Here is a 21,327-nt window from a genome sequence, read left to right on the forward strand (position 1 = left end):
ACCTGTAATCCCAGCACTTTGGGAGGCCGAGATGGGAGGATCGCTTGAGCCCAGGAGTCCACAAACAGCCTGGGCAACATGGCGAAACCCCCATCTCTACAAAAAATACAAAAATTAGCCAGGCCTGGTGACATGTGCCTGTAGTCCCAGCTACTCAGGGGGCTGAGGTGGGAGGATTGCTGGAGCTCAGGAGGTCAAGGCTGCAGTGAGTCAAGATCGTGCCACTGCACTCCAGCCTGGGCAACAGAGTGAGAATCTGTCTTAAAAAAAAAAAAAAAAAAAAATCATAACAACACTAAGTGGTAGGTATTATTATTATCCTCACTTTAAGATATTAATAGAAAACCTAAGAAGCTGTAAGGCTTCCTGAGCTTTTCAGAGGCGTCTGATTTCTGCTAAGGACATAGAGATCCAGCCACATCCTCACCACCACCTCTCCAAGGGACCCTGTGCTAGGATAACAGTGGGTGTGACCGACTTCTGATTTTAAATAAAAGCCTCAGAACCCTTGTGAATGCTCTGGATATGGTATCAAATAGGACTCAACACCATAGAGGCCAATGTTAAACATACTCATAGCTGCCTTTAACTATCACTCATTCTCCCTCAAATTTAAATTTTTTTTTAAGCTAACAGCTTTCGAAAATGTGCTAACAAAGTAACGGAACTAAAGTGGAAATTACAGATTTCAAAGATGAGTTGGGAGATTCTGTTCCAAGAGAGGACAGATTGGACCTCTCTGCCAAACAAGTATGGGACAAAAAAAGCATCTGAGTCAGGGGGAAGAAGGCCAATGCTATTCCAAAAGCCACAATTAAAAACCAATTATGCAAAGCTTGCTAAAAAATGTCAGTGGGCTGCCTTTACGTTTCAAATCACCAAAAACACAAGCGTGCTTAGGCCAACATTTACCCAGCACATCAGCTGGTTTGGGGCAACTTTTTCTGCTCAGGCTAAACATGGATGCACGTCTTGGTCTCTGTTATGAACAAAGTCTGGGAAGACCACCTGGGGCTGAGTGAACATGGCTTCCAAGGCCGCTCTATGGTCCATGGATTCCTATTCACACTTCATTCAAAGGGGAAAACACTCTCAATGTTCTCCAGGGGCCCTGGAGAAGATGGGAAGTCACCAATGTAAAATCCACAGACAGTTAAGTCTCCTCTTCATCTCTGAAAAGGATGACATCGGACACGGATCCAGTCACTGTGTGGAATACACACAGGAAACTGCCCTGTGCTGGAAAGGGCAGTCCATGATGATACATACACACCGATTCCTCAGGGTGACACCCTCAGAAAGCTCCCTAATAAGGATCAGAAGAGCCTGAGGACAGGAAGAAACCACTTAGAGTCACATTCCCAAAAGTAGCTGAGTCATCTCTGAGCCTACTAGCTATACAGCTTCCCAGGACTCTACCCTTTGAGATTCCGATTCCATGGGCCTGGGGTGGGGTCTGGAAATTTATATTTTTTAAGAAATTTCCCAAAGTGTTTTGATGACCAGTCACATTTTGGAATGATTGGTTTGATTTTTGTTGTATTTTATTTTTTTCTGCCTGAAGTCAACGAAATTCGGAAATAGCAAAATCTAATGAACAATGGCTGGAGATAAGAATTGGGAAGTAGAGCGATCAAGGAATAGAAACTTTAAGTGACTTGCCAAGTTGACACAGCTCATAATGTTCAAACCAACAAGCAAGGTCCGTGGGACATAAATATGGGACACAGACTCAAAATCAGGTTGGCAACACAGAGCGTGTGAAGTGGGCTGGGGGTAAGACATCAGTGAGTAGTGGGGACTGCGGTGAACTCAAGGCTGTACACAAATACAGCAGGCATCTGCTCCTCAGCTCCAACCTCTTGTTGCATCTAAGGGTGTGGCCTTAAGTGGCTAGATATTCTGGTTTTTTAAAAGAAGCCAGAAAGTCCACATTTCCTGGCTTTTAAATATGGCAATTCATTCAATTTTTTAAAAAAGAAAACCACACTGTGATTTTGTTAAAGAAAGAAAAAGCAAACCACCCTGTGAACAAGATTCATCTGCAGGCCGACGCCTGCCCCTGGAATGACAGTGTGCAGTCTGTTTCCTGAAAGGTCATCCAGTTTAGCCTTCCTTGAACTCTTGAGTCACCTCTAGAGCACTGAGAGGTGGCCAGAGGGTGAGGGGTCCTGTCTAGCAGGTTGATTAGAAAGTGTCTGCTGTGTGTATGTGTGTGTGCAAGGGTGGGGCTTCGAGCCTCCCTCCCCTCCCAACTGAAAATGCATTCCAGACCCAGAGGCAGGGTGTGACCACCACAGCCACAGCTCCCTGGGAGATGACCTGGGAAGGGCCAAGATCTTCGGGCCAATAGGGACTGGTTGGTGGAGGAGTCCAGCTGTGAGGGGCTACAGAGGAAAAGTCAAGGAAGGAAAGCTCTAGAGAAAGCCAGAGAGCAAAGCTGTCCTGAAAGGGAATACTAGAAAAGAAAGGAGAAAGAAGCAACAGCTTTAAAAATCCCACAACCCAGGAAATGACGTTCCCAGAGTCCCTGGCCAATCATCAAAATGAGCAGTCTTGCCACTGCCACGTCCTTGGTCTGCTTAATTTTTCTTCATGGTGCTGACCACGAACTCACCTTATATATTGTGTATTAATTTGCTTACTTTTGGATGCCCTCACTGCAATATACAGCACCGAGAGATGCAAGGCTTTGTCTGCTTTATCTGCAGCTCGGTTCCCATCGCCTGGTGCAGTGCTCAGCACATAGTAGATGCTTAACAAATATGGCTTGAACAAACGGACTGCAGGCAAGCAGTTGGCACCAAAACAGTTTAACATCATGTGTTGACCATGTAATAATAACGACATCAGCACAAAGCACTTTATAATTCACAAAACCTGTCATTGAACTTAATTCCTCCCATTTTCTTTTACTGAATTGCTCCGTTCGTTTGGATACAGCCCAGGAGACTGCTGGCCTCTGCAAGGCGAACAGCCCAAGAACCAGCTCTGACAGAGCTGCCTGCACGGCGGCTCAGCTGGCTCTTTCTCTCTCTCTCTCTCTCTCTCTCTCTCTCTCGGGACTAGGAGACAATGAGGCTGCAGAACTGCAGGGCTCAGCACTCACCGGGCAATGTCATCAAACTGATAGAACATTCTGGGGCCAGGTTCATCCAACCTCCCCAGCTCAACAGAGCTCTGGTTAGAAGCCTGAAAGGGGTATAGAGGCATGGGAGGCTGCACAGCATGTGGTTAAAGCTTGGGCTCAAGACAGACTGCCTGAGCTCATTTCCCAGCTACTGACCTTGGACTTGCCTCAGCCTTGTTGACTTCATCTGTAATGTGGGTATAACAACAACAATAACAACACTAATTACTTCAGAGGGTACTTGTGGAGAGTAAATGAGGTACTTTACAGAGAGACCTAGTACCATGCCTAGGACTTAGCCCAGCACAAGTGACACCTGGCTGTAATGGCGGCATTGACCACCACACCGGGCCCCAGTACTATCACTTCCCAGCAGTGTGACCCTGAATGACTGAACCCCCTCCCTAGACCTCAAACTCTTCTCTAATATGGGGGTAACCTGGACTCCAGGACTAAATAAGGAATGAATGAAGTCATGCATGTTAAGTACTTTGTGCAGGTCCTGGGGCATATTAAATGCTTAATGAGCTAGTATCTGATTATTATTCAAGAAACTTTTACTAGTCTAAAATGCTGATATGAAAATCCACTCAAGGCAGTTTGCCATATGCAAATAAATCTTTAGACCATAGATTCTTCAGTTGCAAGTTTCTTTCCCCACCCCACTTTAGGTTTTAGTTACTCCAAGAATTAGCTCTCCCAGCCCCTGGGGATCTGACCTAGGAGGCCTTTGGAGGTGGGTTCACAGTGCAGGGCTGGCATCCCTCTACATCGGTACAATCTCGCAGCTCCATCTGCCTCTTCGCCCCCACAACACTGCAGTCTGACAGCGAGGGAGAGGACATGCAAATATGCCCTAAAAACGGCTTGTTATTTTCACGGCCTGGATGGTGCACGTCTGTGGGTGCCTGTGAGGACAGCATGTCACTGTTGGGTACAGGGCAGATGCCACCAATTTGGGGGTGGCTGTAAAATGTAAAAATACCCAACCCAAATAAAAGTGGCTTTTCCAAAAAAGAAAAAAGGGAAGAGTTCCTCCAGTGCCTTTTGCAGAGGAGAGAGGTGGTAATTCAGCCCCCCAGGCGAACCTCAGCTTGGTCACCTCTGCCCAAGACACCTGGCTCCTCATCAACCCCATGCACAGCCTTAGTGCCTCCAAGAAACTGCTCAGCTACTGGCTCCAAATGGCAATTTTACTGTGGAATGACCCAGAAACAGATGCTCTTAAGTTACAGACCTGGGAAGGTGAGGAGCAGAGGGCCAAAAGACAAGGACCCTGCATCATGAAGACAGAACACTAAATAAGCTGGGAAGTGCTCAAACAACACATTGGCTTTCAAGATCAATTCAGAAGAATATAATCACAGTCAACTCACATCTTGCAATCCACAGTCTTTAGATGGCACCTATGATGGACCTCATCCACATGTCTTAAGCACAAATGGCTAACAGGGTCCAGGCAGTAGAGGTAAATGAAGACAGATGGTAGTAGCAAAAGCAAAACCAACAATATAAGCAGGATCAAGAATAACAGGGAGGTGCAGGGGCCTGTGGCCTACTGGAAAGAGGAAACAGTAAAGTACCTCTGTCCACCCCCACTTAGCCATTGCCATGCCAGAACAGGGCAGTGTATAACGAGATCTTCCAATTTTTTAATCAAAATTTTCAAGTGAAATGTGGGTTCGCGTTTCTTTTAAAACACTGAGCTGGCCAAACAAAATACATCTGAGAGCCAGGTCCAGCCTGCAAACGGCCAGTTTGCCACCACGGCCAAGCCCCCAACAGTCCTCTGCAGTTTTTAGGTACCTGTCAGGAGAAGGGGAGCTGAGAAATAGTTGCCTAATATCCCCAGCTCTCCCCTGCGGTTACCCAGACACCCTTCTCCATGCAGAAAGCCCTCTTTCTAGCACTTCCAGCACTTCAGCCCTCCGAGCTCGCCCCAGGCTCACCTTTGCCTGTGAACCCTCCCTCCAAGCAGAGCTGCTATTCCCAGCTGCTCAGCCGCTTCCTGTGCCCTCCCCATCACAGCCTCTTCTCCACCTCCCACCACAGGCTCCTCCTTTCCAGGGGGCAGCTACTCTGGCAGGCCTCTGAAGAAACAGCACTGCTGGGAACCTTGCTGGGGCAGGCCTTCAGACAAACGGCCAGCCCTGGGCAAGTGGCCGGGGGCATGCCCTGCATAGATCCTCGGCCATGCCGGGGACGGCTGCTGCTCACCAGTGCCCTGAGAAAAGGGCTCATGAGAGCTGCAGGTACAATGGACCTAAGGAGGGGTCCCTTGCAAATGCCACATGTGGGTGCTCCACGTGTGGGTCCTGTGCAAGTGCCATCTAAGGTGGACACTGCTGGCTGACTGAGGCCATGCCCAGCTCTGGCAGCTGCTTGGGAAGGGAGGCCACACTACTCTTCCTCCAAGTTCCCTGGTTCAGCTTCAGAAAGGGCCAAGAGGGGTGGGGGTCATGATGTGACTAATGATAATTTTCAAAGATAACCTAATATTGGCATTCTCTTGTCTACTTTTCAAAACATGTACACATTCACATTCCCATTATCTCCCCTGATCCACCCACCACCCCAGAGAGATGGCCGAGATATTGCTGTTCATTACTGTTATTATTATCATTCGTCCCCGGCCCCTCGGAGAACCAGAGACAGGTTAAATATCCTCCCCTGGCTCAGTGCTTCTCCAGTGTTAACATGTCCACAAATCCCTGGGGGATCTTGTTAAGATGCGGATTCTGATTCAGAAGGCCTGGAGCGAGGCCTGGGATTCTGCATTTCTCATAACCCCAGGGTGGTATGGATGCTACTGGTCCTCAGACTCCACTTTGAATAGCAAGGTTAAGGTCCCATGGTGGGTTTAGGGCCAGACCTGGAATCTGCCAGGGGTAAAAGACTCGCTTACCTCACTTTTCACGGGCTGGGGCCTCTTGCCCAGTTTCACCTCCAGGAAGTGCAAGGGTGCAATCATGGCCCCGAGGTTGCGGATGTCAGCGTATTTCAGCTCCTCCACAGTCAGGGCCGAGCTGGGGAGTCCGGTCAGGGGGCCAAGCCCTGGCAGGGAGCCTGCGGTCACCGAAGGGTCCGGGATCTGCCCAGGCATCATAGCAGGAGGAGCGGCAGGCCAGCCTGGAGTGGGCAGGAAAAGAGCAGGACAGTCAGCCAGATTAGGGGCTCCAGGAGGGCTCAAGTCCCTCGTCTTGCCAGGACTGTCACTTCTTTCACCACTGTTCCCCTGAATCCCTTTCCCACCCAGCTGCTCTTCCTGCCGTAAAGTCCTTCCTGTTACAGAGGAAAAGTTGCTCAATTAACTCACACCAAGGTCACCCTTGGCACTGCCAGGAGTGTCTGCCTTTTTTATTTTGAAGGCAATGCTTGACCCAGTCATAGGTAACATGTATTTAGCCTTTGCTATGTGCCAGGCCCCACAGTAATCCTGTAGTCAGTCCCATTAGGCTGGATCAGAGGTCATTACACAGAGGAAGTAGCCAAACTTAGAATGATAATTTGCTCAAGGTTGTACACAGTTAAAACTGGTGGAGCTGGGATTTCAATGGCAGCATACAGTCTCTGAAGAGAGTGAATTATAACGGCGGAACCTCAAGCACCTTCACACCTGTTTCAGAGGAAGCTATTTTTGGTCTGGCATAGTGCCTCCCCTCCAATCACACATCCTATTCTGCATACTTGTTAAGACACCGTGACACTGTGAATAGGAGATGAAGCAAATCTAAGTTAAAGGTGAGTGTGTGTGATATCTATGAGGAAGGGACTGAGGCAAGGCAGGTGAAATTAATTAGCATGTGCTTTCCGTGTGAAACCCAGTACCAGAAAACTCCTCCATGCCCTCATGCCCTCTCTCTCTCTCTTTTTTTTTCCCCCAGGCTGGAGTACAGTGGTGCGATCTCGGCTCACTGCAACCTCCACTTCCCGGGTTCAAGCAATTCTCCTGCCTCAGCCTCGCGAGTAGCTGGAATTACAGGCGCGTGCCACTACACCGAGCTAATTTTTGTATTTTTAGTAGAAACAGGATTTCATCATGTTAGCCAGCCTGGTCTTGAACTCCTGGCCTCAAGTGATCTGCCCACCTCAGCCTCCCAAAGTGCTGGGATCATAGGCATGAGCCACCACGCCCGGCTACCTCCATGGTCTCTTCATTCTCAGAGCAAACACATATTCCAGCTGTGCCAGACCAAAAAAGTGTACAAGGGAAGACAGATTCAGACATGGAAGAAGGATGTAAATTAGGTCAACACCAAGGGAATTCTTCCCTTTACTGGGGGAAGCTCATGGGGAAGAAATGGTCATTTCAAGGCACAGATGGCAGTGAAGAAAGCTGGTCTGCCAATAAAGCCAGTCCCTTAAAAGGCTCCTCCCACCCACCCATCCGTCCAGTTACTGACCACCTACTATGAGCCAGCAGGCCCTAGGAATATGGAGGTCAGATGTACAGTCTTAGCTTTGGAGCAGCCTTATAAGTAGCATGTTAGTACAAAACTGCTCTTAGATTCTAGTCCTGGAAAGGAAATCATTTCTCCCTCTTCTCACCTTTCTGCCCAGGGCCATAAAATCAAAATCCTCACTGGCTTAGCACTCCTGAGGGAAAACCTTTGGCCTATCCTTCCATCTTTACCTGTCTCTTCCCATGGAGAGAGATGTATTTGGCAGAAGAGGGAAGATCCGATGTCCATTGGACAATGCTTCTCTGTTGGGCAGTTAATGTACTCAGATGGCCACATGGTTCTTGGGCTCTCTGTCTCCTGCAGGAGTGGCCTTGGAGGGTGACCCTTGACAACCACCTGTCCCCATTCCACTTCCCATGTCTAGATCATTCCAGAGAGGGGCATTCATGAACCTGTTTTGGCCACAAGTGCAAGTCATATTCTCCATCTCCATTTCACTTTTGAAGGTGAAATTTGGTTCCCTGTCCAAGTCCAGAGTCTGTTTCCCAATAAGTTCTATTTCGCTAAGAGGAAAAGTATGTGAGTAATTTGTATCCTCAAGCACAAAGGTTTCCACTGGCCATCACTTTGTCTAAAGTAAGGTGTCTAAAGCAAGGTGCCTGGGAATGGGAAGTGGACCTGCCATTTCATCCTCAGTATGCCTGCTGCATCTGTCACAAAGCCTCTGCCCATAGCTCCCTGGCTTGCCCCAGAGTTTTTATTTGGTGTCCTCAGGCTCCTCCATCTGTGCTCTATCTACTGTACCTCCCACATCTGGTCCTCTTAGCACCCCTTCCCACTCACATCCATTCTCTACTTCCTTCACCCAGTGTCCCCGGGCCATCGGAAAAAGGTGTGAGACTCAATCACATTGAATTACAGTCTTAGAGCTGAAGGAGGCCCTGTGCTCATCTAAACCACATCCTCATTTTGACAGGAGGAAACTAAAGCTCAGAGAGGCTATATGGCCTCCCCAAGGTCACACAGCTGCAGAGGATTGGAGCCACGGCTCGACTCCTGGTCCCAGGGTTTTAGACCAAAGCTTTCTCACTCTGCCTTTTTTGTTTCCCTTCCTGGGGTCCAATAGGTAATGATGCCTTCAGCATAAGGAATGACTTTCTCATGATGGGCTTTCAGACACCAGCCCATAGTAGAGGGTCATTGTCTTGCACAGAGGACCCTCCACCCACCATGGAGATCCAGGTTTAGGAAGTTCCCTGAATAACTCCGTGGTAGCCTGTGTGGGAGCCCAGACATAGAAACAGCCCCTGAGACCTCTCGCATGTGGATGTTCAATGTCCTCTGATCCCCCAAACTCTGAACTGGACTGGACCCTAGTGGCAGTAAGAGAGCCCCCTCTCAGCCCTCTGGAATGGAACCTGCAATGCAGAGAGGGCCGCAGCCTGCCACGTAGGAGGCTGCTCCAGGGCACTGTAGATGAGCTGCATGTCTCCCCTGGCCTCCTCTAAGGAGAACGGAAGGAGCCAGCAGGAAGACCTATTCCTTGTAGCAAAACTGTGCCGGGAACAAATCATGTGGCCATGTGGCCAGCAGCGTGGTGATTCCAAGTGGTAAGCAGCAGTCATGGCTGATTGTTGCCCAGGTGACCCCAGTGCTTAGCATCATTTCTGGCACAGAAAAGGTCATCAATAATACTTGTTGAAGTAAGAACTAAGTAAATAAATGAATGAACAAATGACAGCAAATTCACAGCAGAGCAAAATTCAGCAAATGGGGTAAGAATCCGTCTCTGGAATCTTAGATGCTCATTATCAGGCTGTAATTTCACCTCCAAGTTATTCATTCCCACAGTAGACCCCAAGAAAAACACTCCAGAGGCTTCTGTGTATTTCCCTGCCTAAACCTTCCATCTCTGGGAGATGGAAGCCAGACCCCATTCTGTTCCGGGAATGATAGGCTGTTTGCAGCTTCTGTTTATTCTCACACAGATGGTAGAAATGAGACACTAACATGATCCCAAAATACAATGAATTTTCTGCTACTGTGGAACCCTCTGAAGGGGCGGCCACCCTCTGGGAGCAGGGGCCCCTAAATTTTGCCATTCCTGCTCCCCTGTGAATCCATCCCAGTGACAAGCCTCACCCAGGAGACGAGGTACTAGTCTTTCCTTTGTAGAAGCAAAAGCCCCCCTCTCTTTCCTCCCCCTACAAAAGAGCCCCCAACCGCTCAGATACAAACCACAAAGCCCTCAGCCATGCCATTCCCAGGAGATAACCACAGCAGCTGACATTCACCAGCCAGAAGTCATCCTAAACATCTCTGGTGGGGGAGCACAGAAGATGGAGGAGCTGAGCAGCTGCCTTTCATAATTGGATCCTCATTAACTGCAAAGAGCTGGCTGACGATCTAAGGCAGAAAGGCAACTTTAGTGATTTGAAAAATAAAACAATTTGATGTGATTTAAGGATCTATAAAAAGGGGGAGGGGGGCGGTGGAGGTGGCAGCGGCAAGGAACCAATAACATCCAGAAGGAACTTACCCACTGCAAGGAAGACTTAGGAAAGATGACAAGAGGTGAAATCATCTCCCACACTGGTTGTTCCATACGGAAACAATTTAGTAGGAAAAGAAGAACTACGCACTAAAAGCTTCAGGAGAAGAACCCAGAGTTTTTTCCCTTCAGGGCCCAGGAGGTCTGAAAGGCAGATAAACATCCTCAGTGTCTCCATGAGTAACTAGGGGGTATAAATAAGGAGCAAGCTCTATATATTGGCAGAACACCAACATTGGGAAATGGGGCTTGTGCCTCAAAATATAGGCCTGGAATCCAAGAAGACTTTGGCAATGCGGGACACTGACCAGGAATAAGTTGGAAGTCAGCCAATGAAGGAAAGCTGGGTGAAGCACACATCCAAGATGGCGACTAGCAAGGCATGAATCAGATAGATGAGGTTCAGAAGGTCAGAGTAGACCCTAAGCTGTTGTTGGTCCTAAGATTATGATGCAGCTCCCTGAAAGCCAGCTTGAAGAAAATGGGGACAAGATGGATCTAAGAGGAAAGAACTTGGAAAAAAAAAAGGTCTGATAGCTGTACTCTCTACTCTTCCTCAGTGGCCTGTGGGCACACAGTTAGGGCACTGCATTGTACAAGCAGAAGAAAAGCCACAAAACATTTCAAGTCTAGAAAATAGAGCCTCCTGGGAGATACTAACATGAAGTATCATTTCAGCCAAAAGAAAAGCTAAAGGTAACTTATTAAGCTTTTTCCTCTGGTTTTCTTCTCTCATTTTTTTGTATGTAAATCTGTAAGATACTAGGTTCGTGCAAAAGTAATCACGGTTTTTGCCATTGAGCGTAATGGCAAAAATCGCGATTACTTTTGCATGAACCTAACGCCTTAAATCTTTTTTTTTTTTTTTTTTGAGACGGAGTTTCATTCTTGTTGCCCAGGCTGGAGTGCAATGGCATGATCTCGGCTCATCACAACCTCCTCCTCTCGGGTTCAAGTGATTCTCCTGCCTCAGCCTCAAGTAGCTGGGATTACAGGCTTGCACCACCATGCCTGGCTAATTTTTTAGTAGAGACAGAGTTTCTCCATGTTGGTCAGGCTGGTCTTGAACTCCCAACCTCAGGTGATCTGCCCGCCTCAGCCTCCCAAAGTGCTGGGATTACAGGTGTGAGGCACCATGCCCGGTCCTTAAATCTTTTTTAATGGAAGTGTCTATAAATAAATAACAGTCTTATTGTATGAGTCAAATTTATAAGGGCCATTCTTGTTAGAAAGTGCCCAAAAATCAGCATTTTCATCCAGAATGGCAAAGACAGGTAAATAAAAAGAGGTTAAGAGAAACTTAGCATCTGCATCATGAACTTTCTGTCCATAGAAACAAAGGTCTCAAGGAGGCTATAAAACCCCTGGGCCTCTTTGAGAAGGTAAGCTCCCCTCCAGGCCACCAGCTGGCTTGGGCTGCCATGAGGAATAAAAATGGGTGTGCACGTGGGTGCAGATGGCCTAAGGCTCAAGGCTTGGTGCTAAGAGAACGTGGAGGTGAGAGTGACAAGTCAAGGAGGGAGGGAGTTTACAGTTGAGGGCAGGGCATGGGCAATGGCGATTGAGACTCAACAAGAGAAGTGGGAGATCTTGGGAGCCAAAACCTGGGAAGATTCCCAGAAGAGAACAGAATGCAGAGGGCAGGAGTCCACAGAGAAAGTCAGAAAGGTGGCCGGGCGCGGTGGCTCAGCCTGTAATCCCAGCACTTGGGAGGCCGAGACGGGCGGATCACGAGGTCAGGAGATCGAGACCATCCTGGCTACCGGTGAAACCCCGTCTCTACTAAAAAAAATACAAAAATGAGCCGGCAGTGGCGGGCGCCTGTAGTCCCAGCTACTCGGGGGTGAGGCAGGAGAATGGCGGGAACCCGGAGGCGGAGCTTGCAGTGAGCTGAGATCCGGCCACTGCACTCCAGCCTGGGCGACAGAGCGAGACTCCGTCTCAAAAAAAAAAAAAAAAAAAAAAAAAAAAAAAAAAAAAAAAAAAAAAGAAAGTCAGAAAGGTGCCAGGCCAGTGGTCATGGCGCATAGTACCTGCTACCATTAATCTTGGAGAAGCAACCACAAAGCCTCTTCTTGGAGCTAAGGAGTCACCCAGGATGACCTCTCTCTTGGAATCTGAATGACGTAGGTCACGCAGCTTCCAAAAGTCGAGGAGATCCAGAAGGCGAGAAGCAAGATGATGGGGGGAGGGCTCCAAGACTGAGAGTGCAGGTGAGCAGCAAAAGGCTCTCTTCAGATGGCTGTCCCCAGCTCTGCAGACCAAGAGGAAGGTGGGGTTAAGAGTGGTGGTTTTGGAGCCAGATCACCTGAGTGTGAATCCTAGATCTGTCCCTTACTGGCTGTGTGCCCTTGGGCAAGTTCTCTAACCTCTCTGTGCCTCTCTTTCCTCAGCTGTAAAGTAAGAATAACAATGTTATTTGCCCTGTATAACTGTCAAGAGGATTAAATTAGTTAATACTTGGAAAGTACCTGGAACAGTGCCTGCACATAGTAAGTGTGAAGTCAGTGTGGCCACCAGGGCCTTCCTTCCTGGAGGGGCACTAGTGCCAGATGACCCCTCAAGGTCCCTTCTGGACTAGTCTTTCTTTCCTGCAGCCATGAAGAGGATTCTCCCCAGAGGATTCTCTGCTCTCCCACTTTCCAGCTCTAAATCCCAAGGGGGCAGGACCATCTTGCATCCTGGCAGCTGACTGAAGAACAGAAACAAAGGGTGCCAGGTCAGGGCTGGGTAGAAGGTGCAGAAATGGGGCCCAGCACCTGCCCTTGGCCTCGGTTTCCTCTAAGGTCTCCTCCACCCTGCAGGCCAGAACACGGCTGCACAGACACTGGTAACAAGGTGCCATCAAGAACTAGGTTTCCATTCCTGCCCCAAGGCAGACAGCCAGCATCTCCTGTGCCGTTTTATCTACTCCATCCCTGCACTGCTTCCTAAGAAGACAATGAGGGGTAGCTGGGTTCAAGAGAAGCCACTGAACACTGGCAGCCGTGATCCCTGCACAGCCATCCCAGCCATAGGAGAACCTGGAACCAACCCCCAGGAAACTCCTGGTATTCCCTGGAGACCAGAGAAATGCTTCCAGGGCCTTGCCTATAACACAGCTTTGTGCTCTGCCTAATGTAGGTGCTCAGTAAATACATATGAAGTTATCTCGGCCAGGAATCTTTAACCCAGGCAGCAAGAGGAAGCTGGGAGCATACAGCTACTGGACGAGCTTTCTATTCCCCCTTCGGCTTCACGCCAGTTCTGGTCCTTGGTGGCTGGCAGGGGTTAACAGTACCACACCTAATACAGACACACACACAAGGTGTGATAACCGCCCTGGTGTTTTTTTAAAAAATGCCATGGGCCAGCTGAAGCTTTGCAAATGGAGCTCCGCAACAAAATCCCGTGGGCTGCAGCAAGAAAATAGACTAAAAAACAACAACAACTAAGAACGGTGGGCTCTGGCCAGGCCTCCCACAGCCAGCAATAAGTAAAGAAACACAGGCTGAAAATTCCAAGACTGGGTCACTAAGGCATTTGTCTCTGCTGAGTTCCGAGAGGCCAAACCACACACACACACACACACAAGAACGCGTGTGCACACACATGCACACGCACACACACATACACAGGCACATGGAGCTTGGCAGTCCCTAAGTTCCAGAGTTGGTAATACAAGCCACGGAACCGACTGCCAAGACAAGCAACAGAACGAGCCAGGCCCGGTTTCATTGGCCACCATACACTGCATATGGCCCGGGATGCAGCCAAAACAGTGTTCTCACCCTCCTCAAAGGCATAGGAGACCCTCTGTTTTCAAACACACCTCCACAGAGCCTTAATTAAAGGAAAATGGAAAAATAATGTGCCTGCTGCCCTCCCCTGCCTATATAGGTATGCACACACACATACCCATACACACTCACTCCATTTTTCTCTTCCTCCCATTTCGGTTTCGAACATAATTCATTCGCATGAAAAAAAAGCAAACTGCATCCTGCAGCAGAAAGGCAGAAAAGAATGTTGCTTGCCCTCAACCCTGGCTCCGATTGCTCAAGTTGAGCTGGGGCTGAATGAATACTGAGCAGGCCAGCCTAGAGTCGGCACTGGCCCCTTTCTTTCCAGAGGGGAGATGGAAGCAGACACTCGAGAGAGACAGCCCATTGCAACACCAGTAGCCCCACTACAAATGAGGCCCAGAGAGCCTATTCCTGCCAGGGATTCTGCAGGTTGGAAAAGATGCCCACACATCCTGCAAACAGGTAGGGAGATGACAACAAACCCAGGGAGTCAGTAGGAGCATTCCCTGGTAATAGCTGCAAAAGTTAGGCAGTGGGTGAGTGGGGAGACCCTTATCCAAACCGTTTCTATGGGGCATTGTCACCACTTTGCAACACATCTCCTTGAAGGTGACTGCAGCCAACCTAGGAGAAAAGCTAGAGGTCTACACACCCATGACTCCCTGCAGCCCTTCAAATCGCACAGCACCCAGCTCTTCAGGAAGATTCTGGAGCTGCCTGCAGCTCTGAACCAAAGCCACAGTAGAAGGGAACAGAAGAGTCTTTGAGAAATCCATCCTCCCTGCTCTAAACAAGGCAAAACCTTAACCACCCAGAGGTATGAGAATAGATTTTGCTTCTCTTCCTGGATCCTCAGGTTTATATAAAATCAGAGCCGTGCTCACACCTGATACCTGGTTAAACTCTCCCCCAGAAACCTGCAAAGGAAGATAAGCCATCCACCCAAGCTGCAGCCAGATTTGCTGGAAAGGTAAAAGCAATGGGAAGTGTTTTTTAAAAACCCTCAGGGAAGGAAGGTTGGGGGGAAGGGAGATATGTGAATGCAGCTCCTATCAAGGGCTTAAAGGACGTTTGGGTACAAATGTACCCAAACATGGTTCAAAGCTTCCCAATTCCTGATGCTCCTCAAATTAAGACCCTAGGGAGAGACCACCAAGATTTAAGCCTGGGTACACACGCCTAAGCAGGCTGCAAGCCCTTTCTGAGATACAGACCTGAGCACATTTGCCCTAAGCACACGTGGTCGGGCCATAGCCCCATGCCCTGGATTCCAATAGGGAGGGCAGCACCCTGGGCAAGGGCCAGGCCATCTTGCAACTGGAGATGACCCAAGGGGGTCGGTTGATTTCTCCTTCCACCAGCCTCTCCATCCCTGCAAAAGAGCCAGGACCTCCCCATCTTCCCCAGCCTCCTCATCTTCCCTGCTCCTCCCACTGACCCAGGCAAAGCCTGGCTCTGCCATCCCAAGGTCCAGGGGTCCAGGTGGAAGGCCCACTCCACCCCCACACTCTCCCACCCCCAACTGCACCCCTACCCCTCGACAACCTCCTTTGAGGGGAGGAGCAGAGGAGAGCCTTCTAAGCTGGGCTGGGCAAGGGAGAGGCTGGTTACCTACAGGAGCCTGCTTGCCTCCTTATATAACCTGGTGTGGGAGACAGGAGAGCCCAAAGGGGACCCCGGCCACCCCCAGATCCTCTCCCAGCCCAGAGCTCCAAAGCAATGACCATGAGAGAAGCTGCCTTCATTGGATGGAAATCCAGAGCCCTTCTCAATACTCTCCTCCGGGTCCGGGTCCTCCGGGAGTCACGCTTCCTCCCTGCCAGCAGGTCCTTGTCATCCCTCCACAGTCGAACCCCCACCCCAACCCCGCACCTCCCTGGCCCTTCACCCTCCATCTACACCCGCACAGCCCGTCTCCGCGGGCAGTTTTCTCCCCACTCACCCCGCCTTCCCCGCCGCCCGAGGAGAGCACCTCCCTGCAAACGGACAGGGGAGGAGAGCGCGGGAGGGAGAAAGAGGGAGCGCCCCAGCTGCCCAGGGAGCGGACGGAGCCTCCCGTCCCGGGGCAGGAACCAAAAGGAAGCCTGGGGCTGCCGGGCGCCTCGCGGGAGGGGCCCGGCTGCAGCGCCCGGCGTGGGGAAAGATCGGGGTCCCTGGGCTGCGGGAGCCTCCCCGCGGGGCTGGGCTGCGGCTCCTCGCGCCCCGCCCGCGCGGGGGCGGCCGTCCCAGGTGCCCGCGCAGCGCCCCGCCCCGCCCCTCCCGGCCCGGCCCTGCCCGGCCCGGCCAGGCGCCCCCCAGCGCGCGCCCTCGCACCCACCGTGCAGAAGCTGCGGGCGGAGGCGGCGCCCCCGGGGCCAGGGCCCGGCTGCAGGCGCCGTGCCCGCTCCGCGCCGCTGCCGCCCGGCCGCGGAGCTCCGCCCGGTGCCCAGGCCTGTCCCGGCCCGGGAGCCGCCGCGGCGCCAGCCCCGCCGCCGCTGCAGCGTCCGCCGCCGCCAGCGCCCCCCGTCGCGGCCGCCGAGCGTCCCTCCCGCAGGCTGTGGCGGGCGGCGGGACGGGTTGCATCAGCCCCGGCTATATAGCGGCCCCTGGGCGGCGGGGAGGGGTCGGGAATGCGGAACCGGCCGAGCTGCCAGCTCCAGACGTCAGAGGGGGACGGAGAGGAAGGGAAGGAGGGGACCCGGGAGGAGGGGGTGTGGAGCCGGCGCTTCACACCCACTGACCTTAACCTCCCCCGCCGCCTTGGGCGCCCTCCTCCCGCGGCCGCTTGCGCTCCTCTCCCCGCGGGGGCGGACCGGGTTCCATCCAGTCCCCCGGCTCCGCCACCCCATGGTGCAGGAGCGCGCGAGAAAGCAGGACGCGGCGAGCGGTTATGTAAGCGCACCCCCCGCGCACCGCCGCCCGGCTTGTGCCCGCCAGGCAGCCGCCGCAGCCCTGGGAGAAAGAAGCGAGAGGCCGGGGCCGTGGGACAAGTCAAAAGTCCCTTCACGCACAGCCTGTGTTAACCATGTACCTCAGTCCCGGCGCTTCCACCCCAAACTGAGAGAGACAGGGACAATTTCAGCACAATTTCATCCTTGGACACTTCAGGACTGAGCGGGTGAGGAGGCGATCTCGCCAGCCTGCTTTATTTTTCGGTGGAGAAGGATGGGCTGAGATGAAGGTATCTGGGGACTCCTACCCCTACCCACCGGCCCCCGCCGGCGCCCTTAGGCCCCGAGGCGGCTCGCTGCACCAGCCTGCCCTCCGCTAGGGCTGCAGCCTGAGACCGCGGCTTGCTCTGCTGCTGGCACAGTTTGACCCTTGGGCTTGTGCCCTGCTCCACGGGCTTCTCCTTTCCACTCCGGACACAGCAGTGAGCAGATCCAGCCCTGAGCAGACCCCAAGTGGCCTTCTTCCCCCTTACAGCTTCAATAGCCAACCCCACTCCCACCTTCCATCCTCCTAGAGAGGAAATGGTGAAGGGGACTCCAGAAGGAAGGTGACATCCATGGTGCCCTGCAGTCTACAAAGGCAGAGACACAGAGCCCTCAGGTAGAACGGGGTTCCCTAGGTGGCATCTCCTACCTCCAGAGCTCCTGGGTACCCATCGAGCCCCCTACCTTCTGCCTAAGCCAGATAAGAGTGATGAGTTTTATACTCAGCGACTTTCGGCCTCCTTCTGAGAGTGATGTCAGGTCATCACCCATAGAAGAAAGGAAGTGAAAGAAAAAAGTTCATGCCTTCTTGGAGTGCAGATGCTCAGAGTGAAAGAAACAACAAGACTTGAGACAGATGCGTGCAATTGATCAAACCCGAACATGCATGTCTCTCCCATGTGAGTGAGTGCATGAGTCTTTATTCTCCTTATTTCCCCAGTGCAGTGAAATCTTTCTGGATAAAAGAATTGGGCTAATAGAAGGAGAGACAGACCAAGTCCCAATGACATTGCCTGACCATTTTCACCTTCGCCATTAGCAATCTCCCTCACAGCATTGGTGTGGGCAGGTAAGCAGAAAGCAAGACCCTGAAAGACTGTACATTGGAAAATGAGCAGTAATTTGATACTCTTGTGGAAGAGCATGACTCTCCACCCTAGAAAGGCCAGTGACACCTTTACTACAGCGTAAAGATCAAAGCCAGGGACTGTGAAACTGCCTCATGATGTTTCTCCTGTGAGACCTGTGTCTGGATGTTTATATGGAACAAAACATAGAACAGAGGCAATACTACTTGATGTGTCTTCGTCTGGGGCTTTGGATAAAATAGACTGATCTATATGCAGGGACTAATAATTAGGGTGTGTGGTTAGAGCTCATCCTCTCTAGGGCCTGTTTTGGACTATGGCTGGGCCACCAGCAGTCCTACTGGGCCTTTGCTTCCCCCACAAATTAAATATGTTACAGGAGTGACACCAAGGGGTGACTTGGGAGGTCTTTAGTCCCCTCTACCTCCCTATAATCTCCATTAGGTCTTCTCTGTTATTTGATATGGAGTTTTTCAATTTCATATAGGATGCTATAAGAACACAGCTCCAAGGCCTCCCTTCTGGTCACATACTCCCTACTAGGCCCCTCTACATAGTCACTGCCTCTGGGAGTGGCTAGAGGGAGAGGCATAAACTGGGTCCTTTATGCAGACATTGGATGCTGGATGGAGCTGATCTACCGCTGGCTCTTAGGGACAGACAAGTGACTCAGCCTAAGGCAGTTTGAATTTAAATTTCCTATCAGAAGTAGAAAAGTCCTGATTAACACACCCAGCCCTAGCCAATGGGCTGATTGAGAGATCCTCACGCATCCCAAGTAAATCTCATGAGACTGGGAATTTTGTGGATCTGCTGGAAAGAGAAGCTGCTAGAAGCCACCACATGAAAGTGATCTACTGAGAGTGAAGCTAATGGGAGGAAGAGTAGAGCCAAGCCACGGAGGGAAGGACAGATCAAGTTCCAATGACATTGCCTGAGTTCCTGAATTCAGTCACGCCTGACATTATCCTGACCTCTGCAGGTTTTAGCTATAGGAATCAGTAAATTATGTCTTACCCAAGGCAGTTTGAATTTGGGTTTCCTATTACTTGCAATTAGAAAAGTCCTAATTAATACCGGGGGTTTTGCATCTGTGACTTATGTGGACTATTTCATTTTAAAGTTTAATGGACACTGATGAATCCCAAGCTCTTTGCAAAGAGGGGAAAACTGAAATGGTGAGGTAAAATAGTGAATTCTCCAGACCTGCTCCTCCAAAATCAAAGCAGAAAGTGATAGTTCTGAGTAATCAGCCAGTCAGCTAGTCTTTATCCTAGTATTTACTGAAAATCTGTGCACCCTCAAGGTACACAAACTTTAAGACATGATTTCTCACCTGTTCCTATGTCCCATCTAATTAGGAAAAATGATTTACAAGCTAATCAATAGCAAGACCAAGAGTAGCTAAGAGCTAATGATGCAACACAGGCTATAAGCACTGTAGGAGTCCACACAGGATTGCTGCTCCGGTCTCTACTCAAATTCTATAGACCAAAATTGCAAACCCGTAGCTGGCAGGGCTGAAAATCTGGCTTTTCTGGCTTCAACCTTAAATTCGTTTTTTTAAAAGACAGGCATGGTGGTGCTCACTTGTAGTACCAGCTACTCAGGAGACTGAAGCAGAAGGATCATTTGAGCCCAGGAGTTCAAGTCTAGCCTAGGCAACATAGCAAGACCCCCATCTCAAAAAAATAATTGTAGAAAAAAATGTTTTAATATAGCAAAGATTTCATATAAAAATCTAGATTTCAAACTTCTCTTTTAAAAATATCAAAGTCAGGCAACATTGGGCATATGTAATAGTCAGGATAAGCTAGGTTTTGCTGCAGTAACAAATATCCCCCCAAACTCATTGGCTTAACAAAAGAAAGACTACTTCCCACTCACACAAGACAACTGTGGATTGAAGTGATTCTCCAGGGCAGCTGTCTTATAGATGATGCCTCAGTATTGATACCTTCATATCAACAAGTGCATTCATGGCCACCAGGGCAGAGAAAAAGAAGTAGAGAGGGCCGAGCACTAGCAGTGAAATTTTTCCTCCTGGAGTGACATACATCATTTTAGCTTACATTTCATTGGCCAAAGCAAGTCACATGGCCATTCTTAATTTCAAAGATGCAAGGAAGCTCAGTCCTCCCATGGACCACAGAGGAGAAAGGAACCAGAAAATAGTAAACAATTAATATCTTCCATGGCATGCACTTCCTTATGGCAACAATAGGCTGGAGTCCACTAGAAGCTGCCCCTTGAAATGGGACTTAAACACCCAGTTTGACACAGTCTCCACCCAACCTGCCTAGCCCTTGGGGGCATTTGATTTTGCAAGTCCTGGTATAGATAAAGTAAATCTCAATATCAGTTTTTCAGATGTCCCTGGTGATCCATGGAGTTATCACACAGTTTTCAAAAGCAAATGTTTTGCTCTGCTTGAAACAAAAACTTATGCCGTGCAGAATTCTTACAATGAAAAGCAGGATGATATCATGAAATCAAACATGAAGTTGAAACTAGCTGTTATTGTAGCCTGCAAATTACATAAACCTGTTTATGGTGATTTCTTCCTGTTGCTCTTCCCTCGATCAATCAAACACCCACCAGGAGAAACAAGCCTCCCAAGCTCTTCCCTGGAGTGGTAGTGACTTGGGAAGGGGGGCGGGGGGTGTCTAATTTAACATTTTGAAACATTTATATATATATGAATATACATACATATAGATATGTCTATATAAATATTCAAGGCTAAAATATTTGAGAAGAAAACTTGTGAGCTAGGAATGGGAAGGCTTCTCTTCCAATGACCACCAATAAGAATGTTATAAAATATGTCTAAAGATTTAAGAATAAATCAGCATCCATACAAATGCAGCCATCTCTTGGAAAAGCCTAGTGTCTTCTCTTTAATCTTCTAACACAATACAGTTTTGGGAGGATGAAGAAATGGTAACTTCTCTGGTTAAAATGCTGGAGCAGGCTGAGTGTGGTGCTTCATACTTGTATCTAGCACTTTAGCTGGCCAAGGTAGGAAGCCACCTTAGGAAACATAGCAACACCCTGTCTCTCCAAAAAAAAAAAAAAAAAAAAAAAGTATTAAAAAACAACAACAACAACGGGGCATGGTGACATGTGCCCATAGTCCAATTATTTGGGAAGCTGAGGCAGGAGGATGGCTTGAGCCCAGGAGTCTGAAGGTCTGAAGTTACAGTGAGCTGTGACCACTCCACAGCACTCCAACCTAGGTGACAGTGAGACCACCCTGTCTCCAAAAAACAAACAAAAAAAGGCCAGGTATGGTGTCTTATACCTGTAACCCTAGCACTTTGGGAGGCTGGGGCAGGAGGATTGTTTGAGTTCAGGAGTTCAAAAGCAACCCAGGCAATACAGTGAGACCCCCATCTCTATCTAAAAAAAAAAAAAAAATGCTGGGGCAGGTGGATTTAGGGAGGGGAGGAGTA

At 49.8% G+C, this 21,327-nt stretch overlaps 1 protein-coding gene across 6 annotated transcripts in view; it reads right to left on the minus strand.

Moving 5' to 3' along the window:
- JDP2 (Jun dimerization protein 2) overlaps positions 1-17,490 on the minus strand; it is a 43,431-nt gene extending 25,941 nt beyond the window's left edge. The window contains exons 1-3 of one of the 6 annotated variants that reach the window (XM_033187382.1): positions 12,556-13,207; positions 12,118-12,338; positions 6,036-6,259 (exon numbers count right to left, since the gene is read on the minus strand). In XM_033187382.1, the coding sequence (XP_033043273.1) occupies positions 6,036-6,259; positions 12,118-12,338; positions 12,556-12,575 (465 nt within the window). In that variant the 5' untranslated portion in view covers positions 12,576-13,207. Of the gene's footprint in view, positions 1-6,035; positions 6,260-9,771; positions 9,940-10,072; positions 10,222-12,117; positions 12,339-12,555; positions 13,208-15,811; positions 16,059-16,186; positions 16,464-16,589; positions 17,233-17,468 lie in introns of those variants that run through there. The other 5 variants (XM_033187384.1, XM_033187385.1, XM_033187386.1 and 2 more) reach the window with 5 other exon arrangements.
- Positions 17,491-21,327: the final 3,837 nt, after the last annotated feature.

Source organism: Trachypithecus francoisi, unplaced genomic scaffold (assembly GCF_009764315.1).
Source record: "Trachypithecus francoisi isolate TF-2019V2 unplaced genomic scaffold, Tfra_2.0 Lachesis_group3, whole genome shotgun sequence".
Taxonomy (NCBI): Eukaryota; Metazoa; Chordata; class Mammalia; order Primates; family Cercopithecidae; genus Trachypithecus; species Trachypithecus francoisi.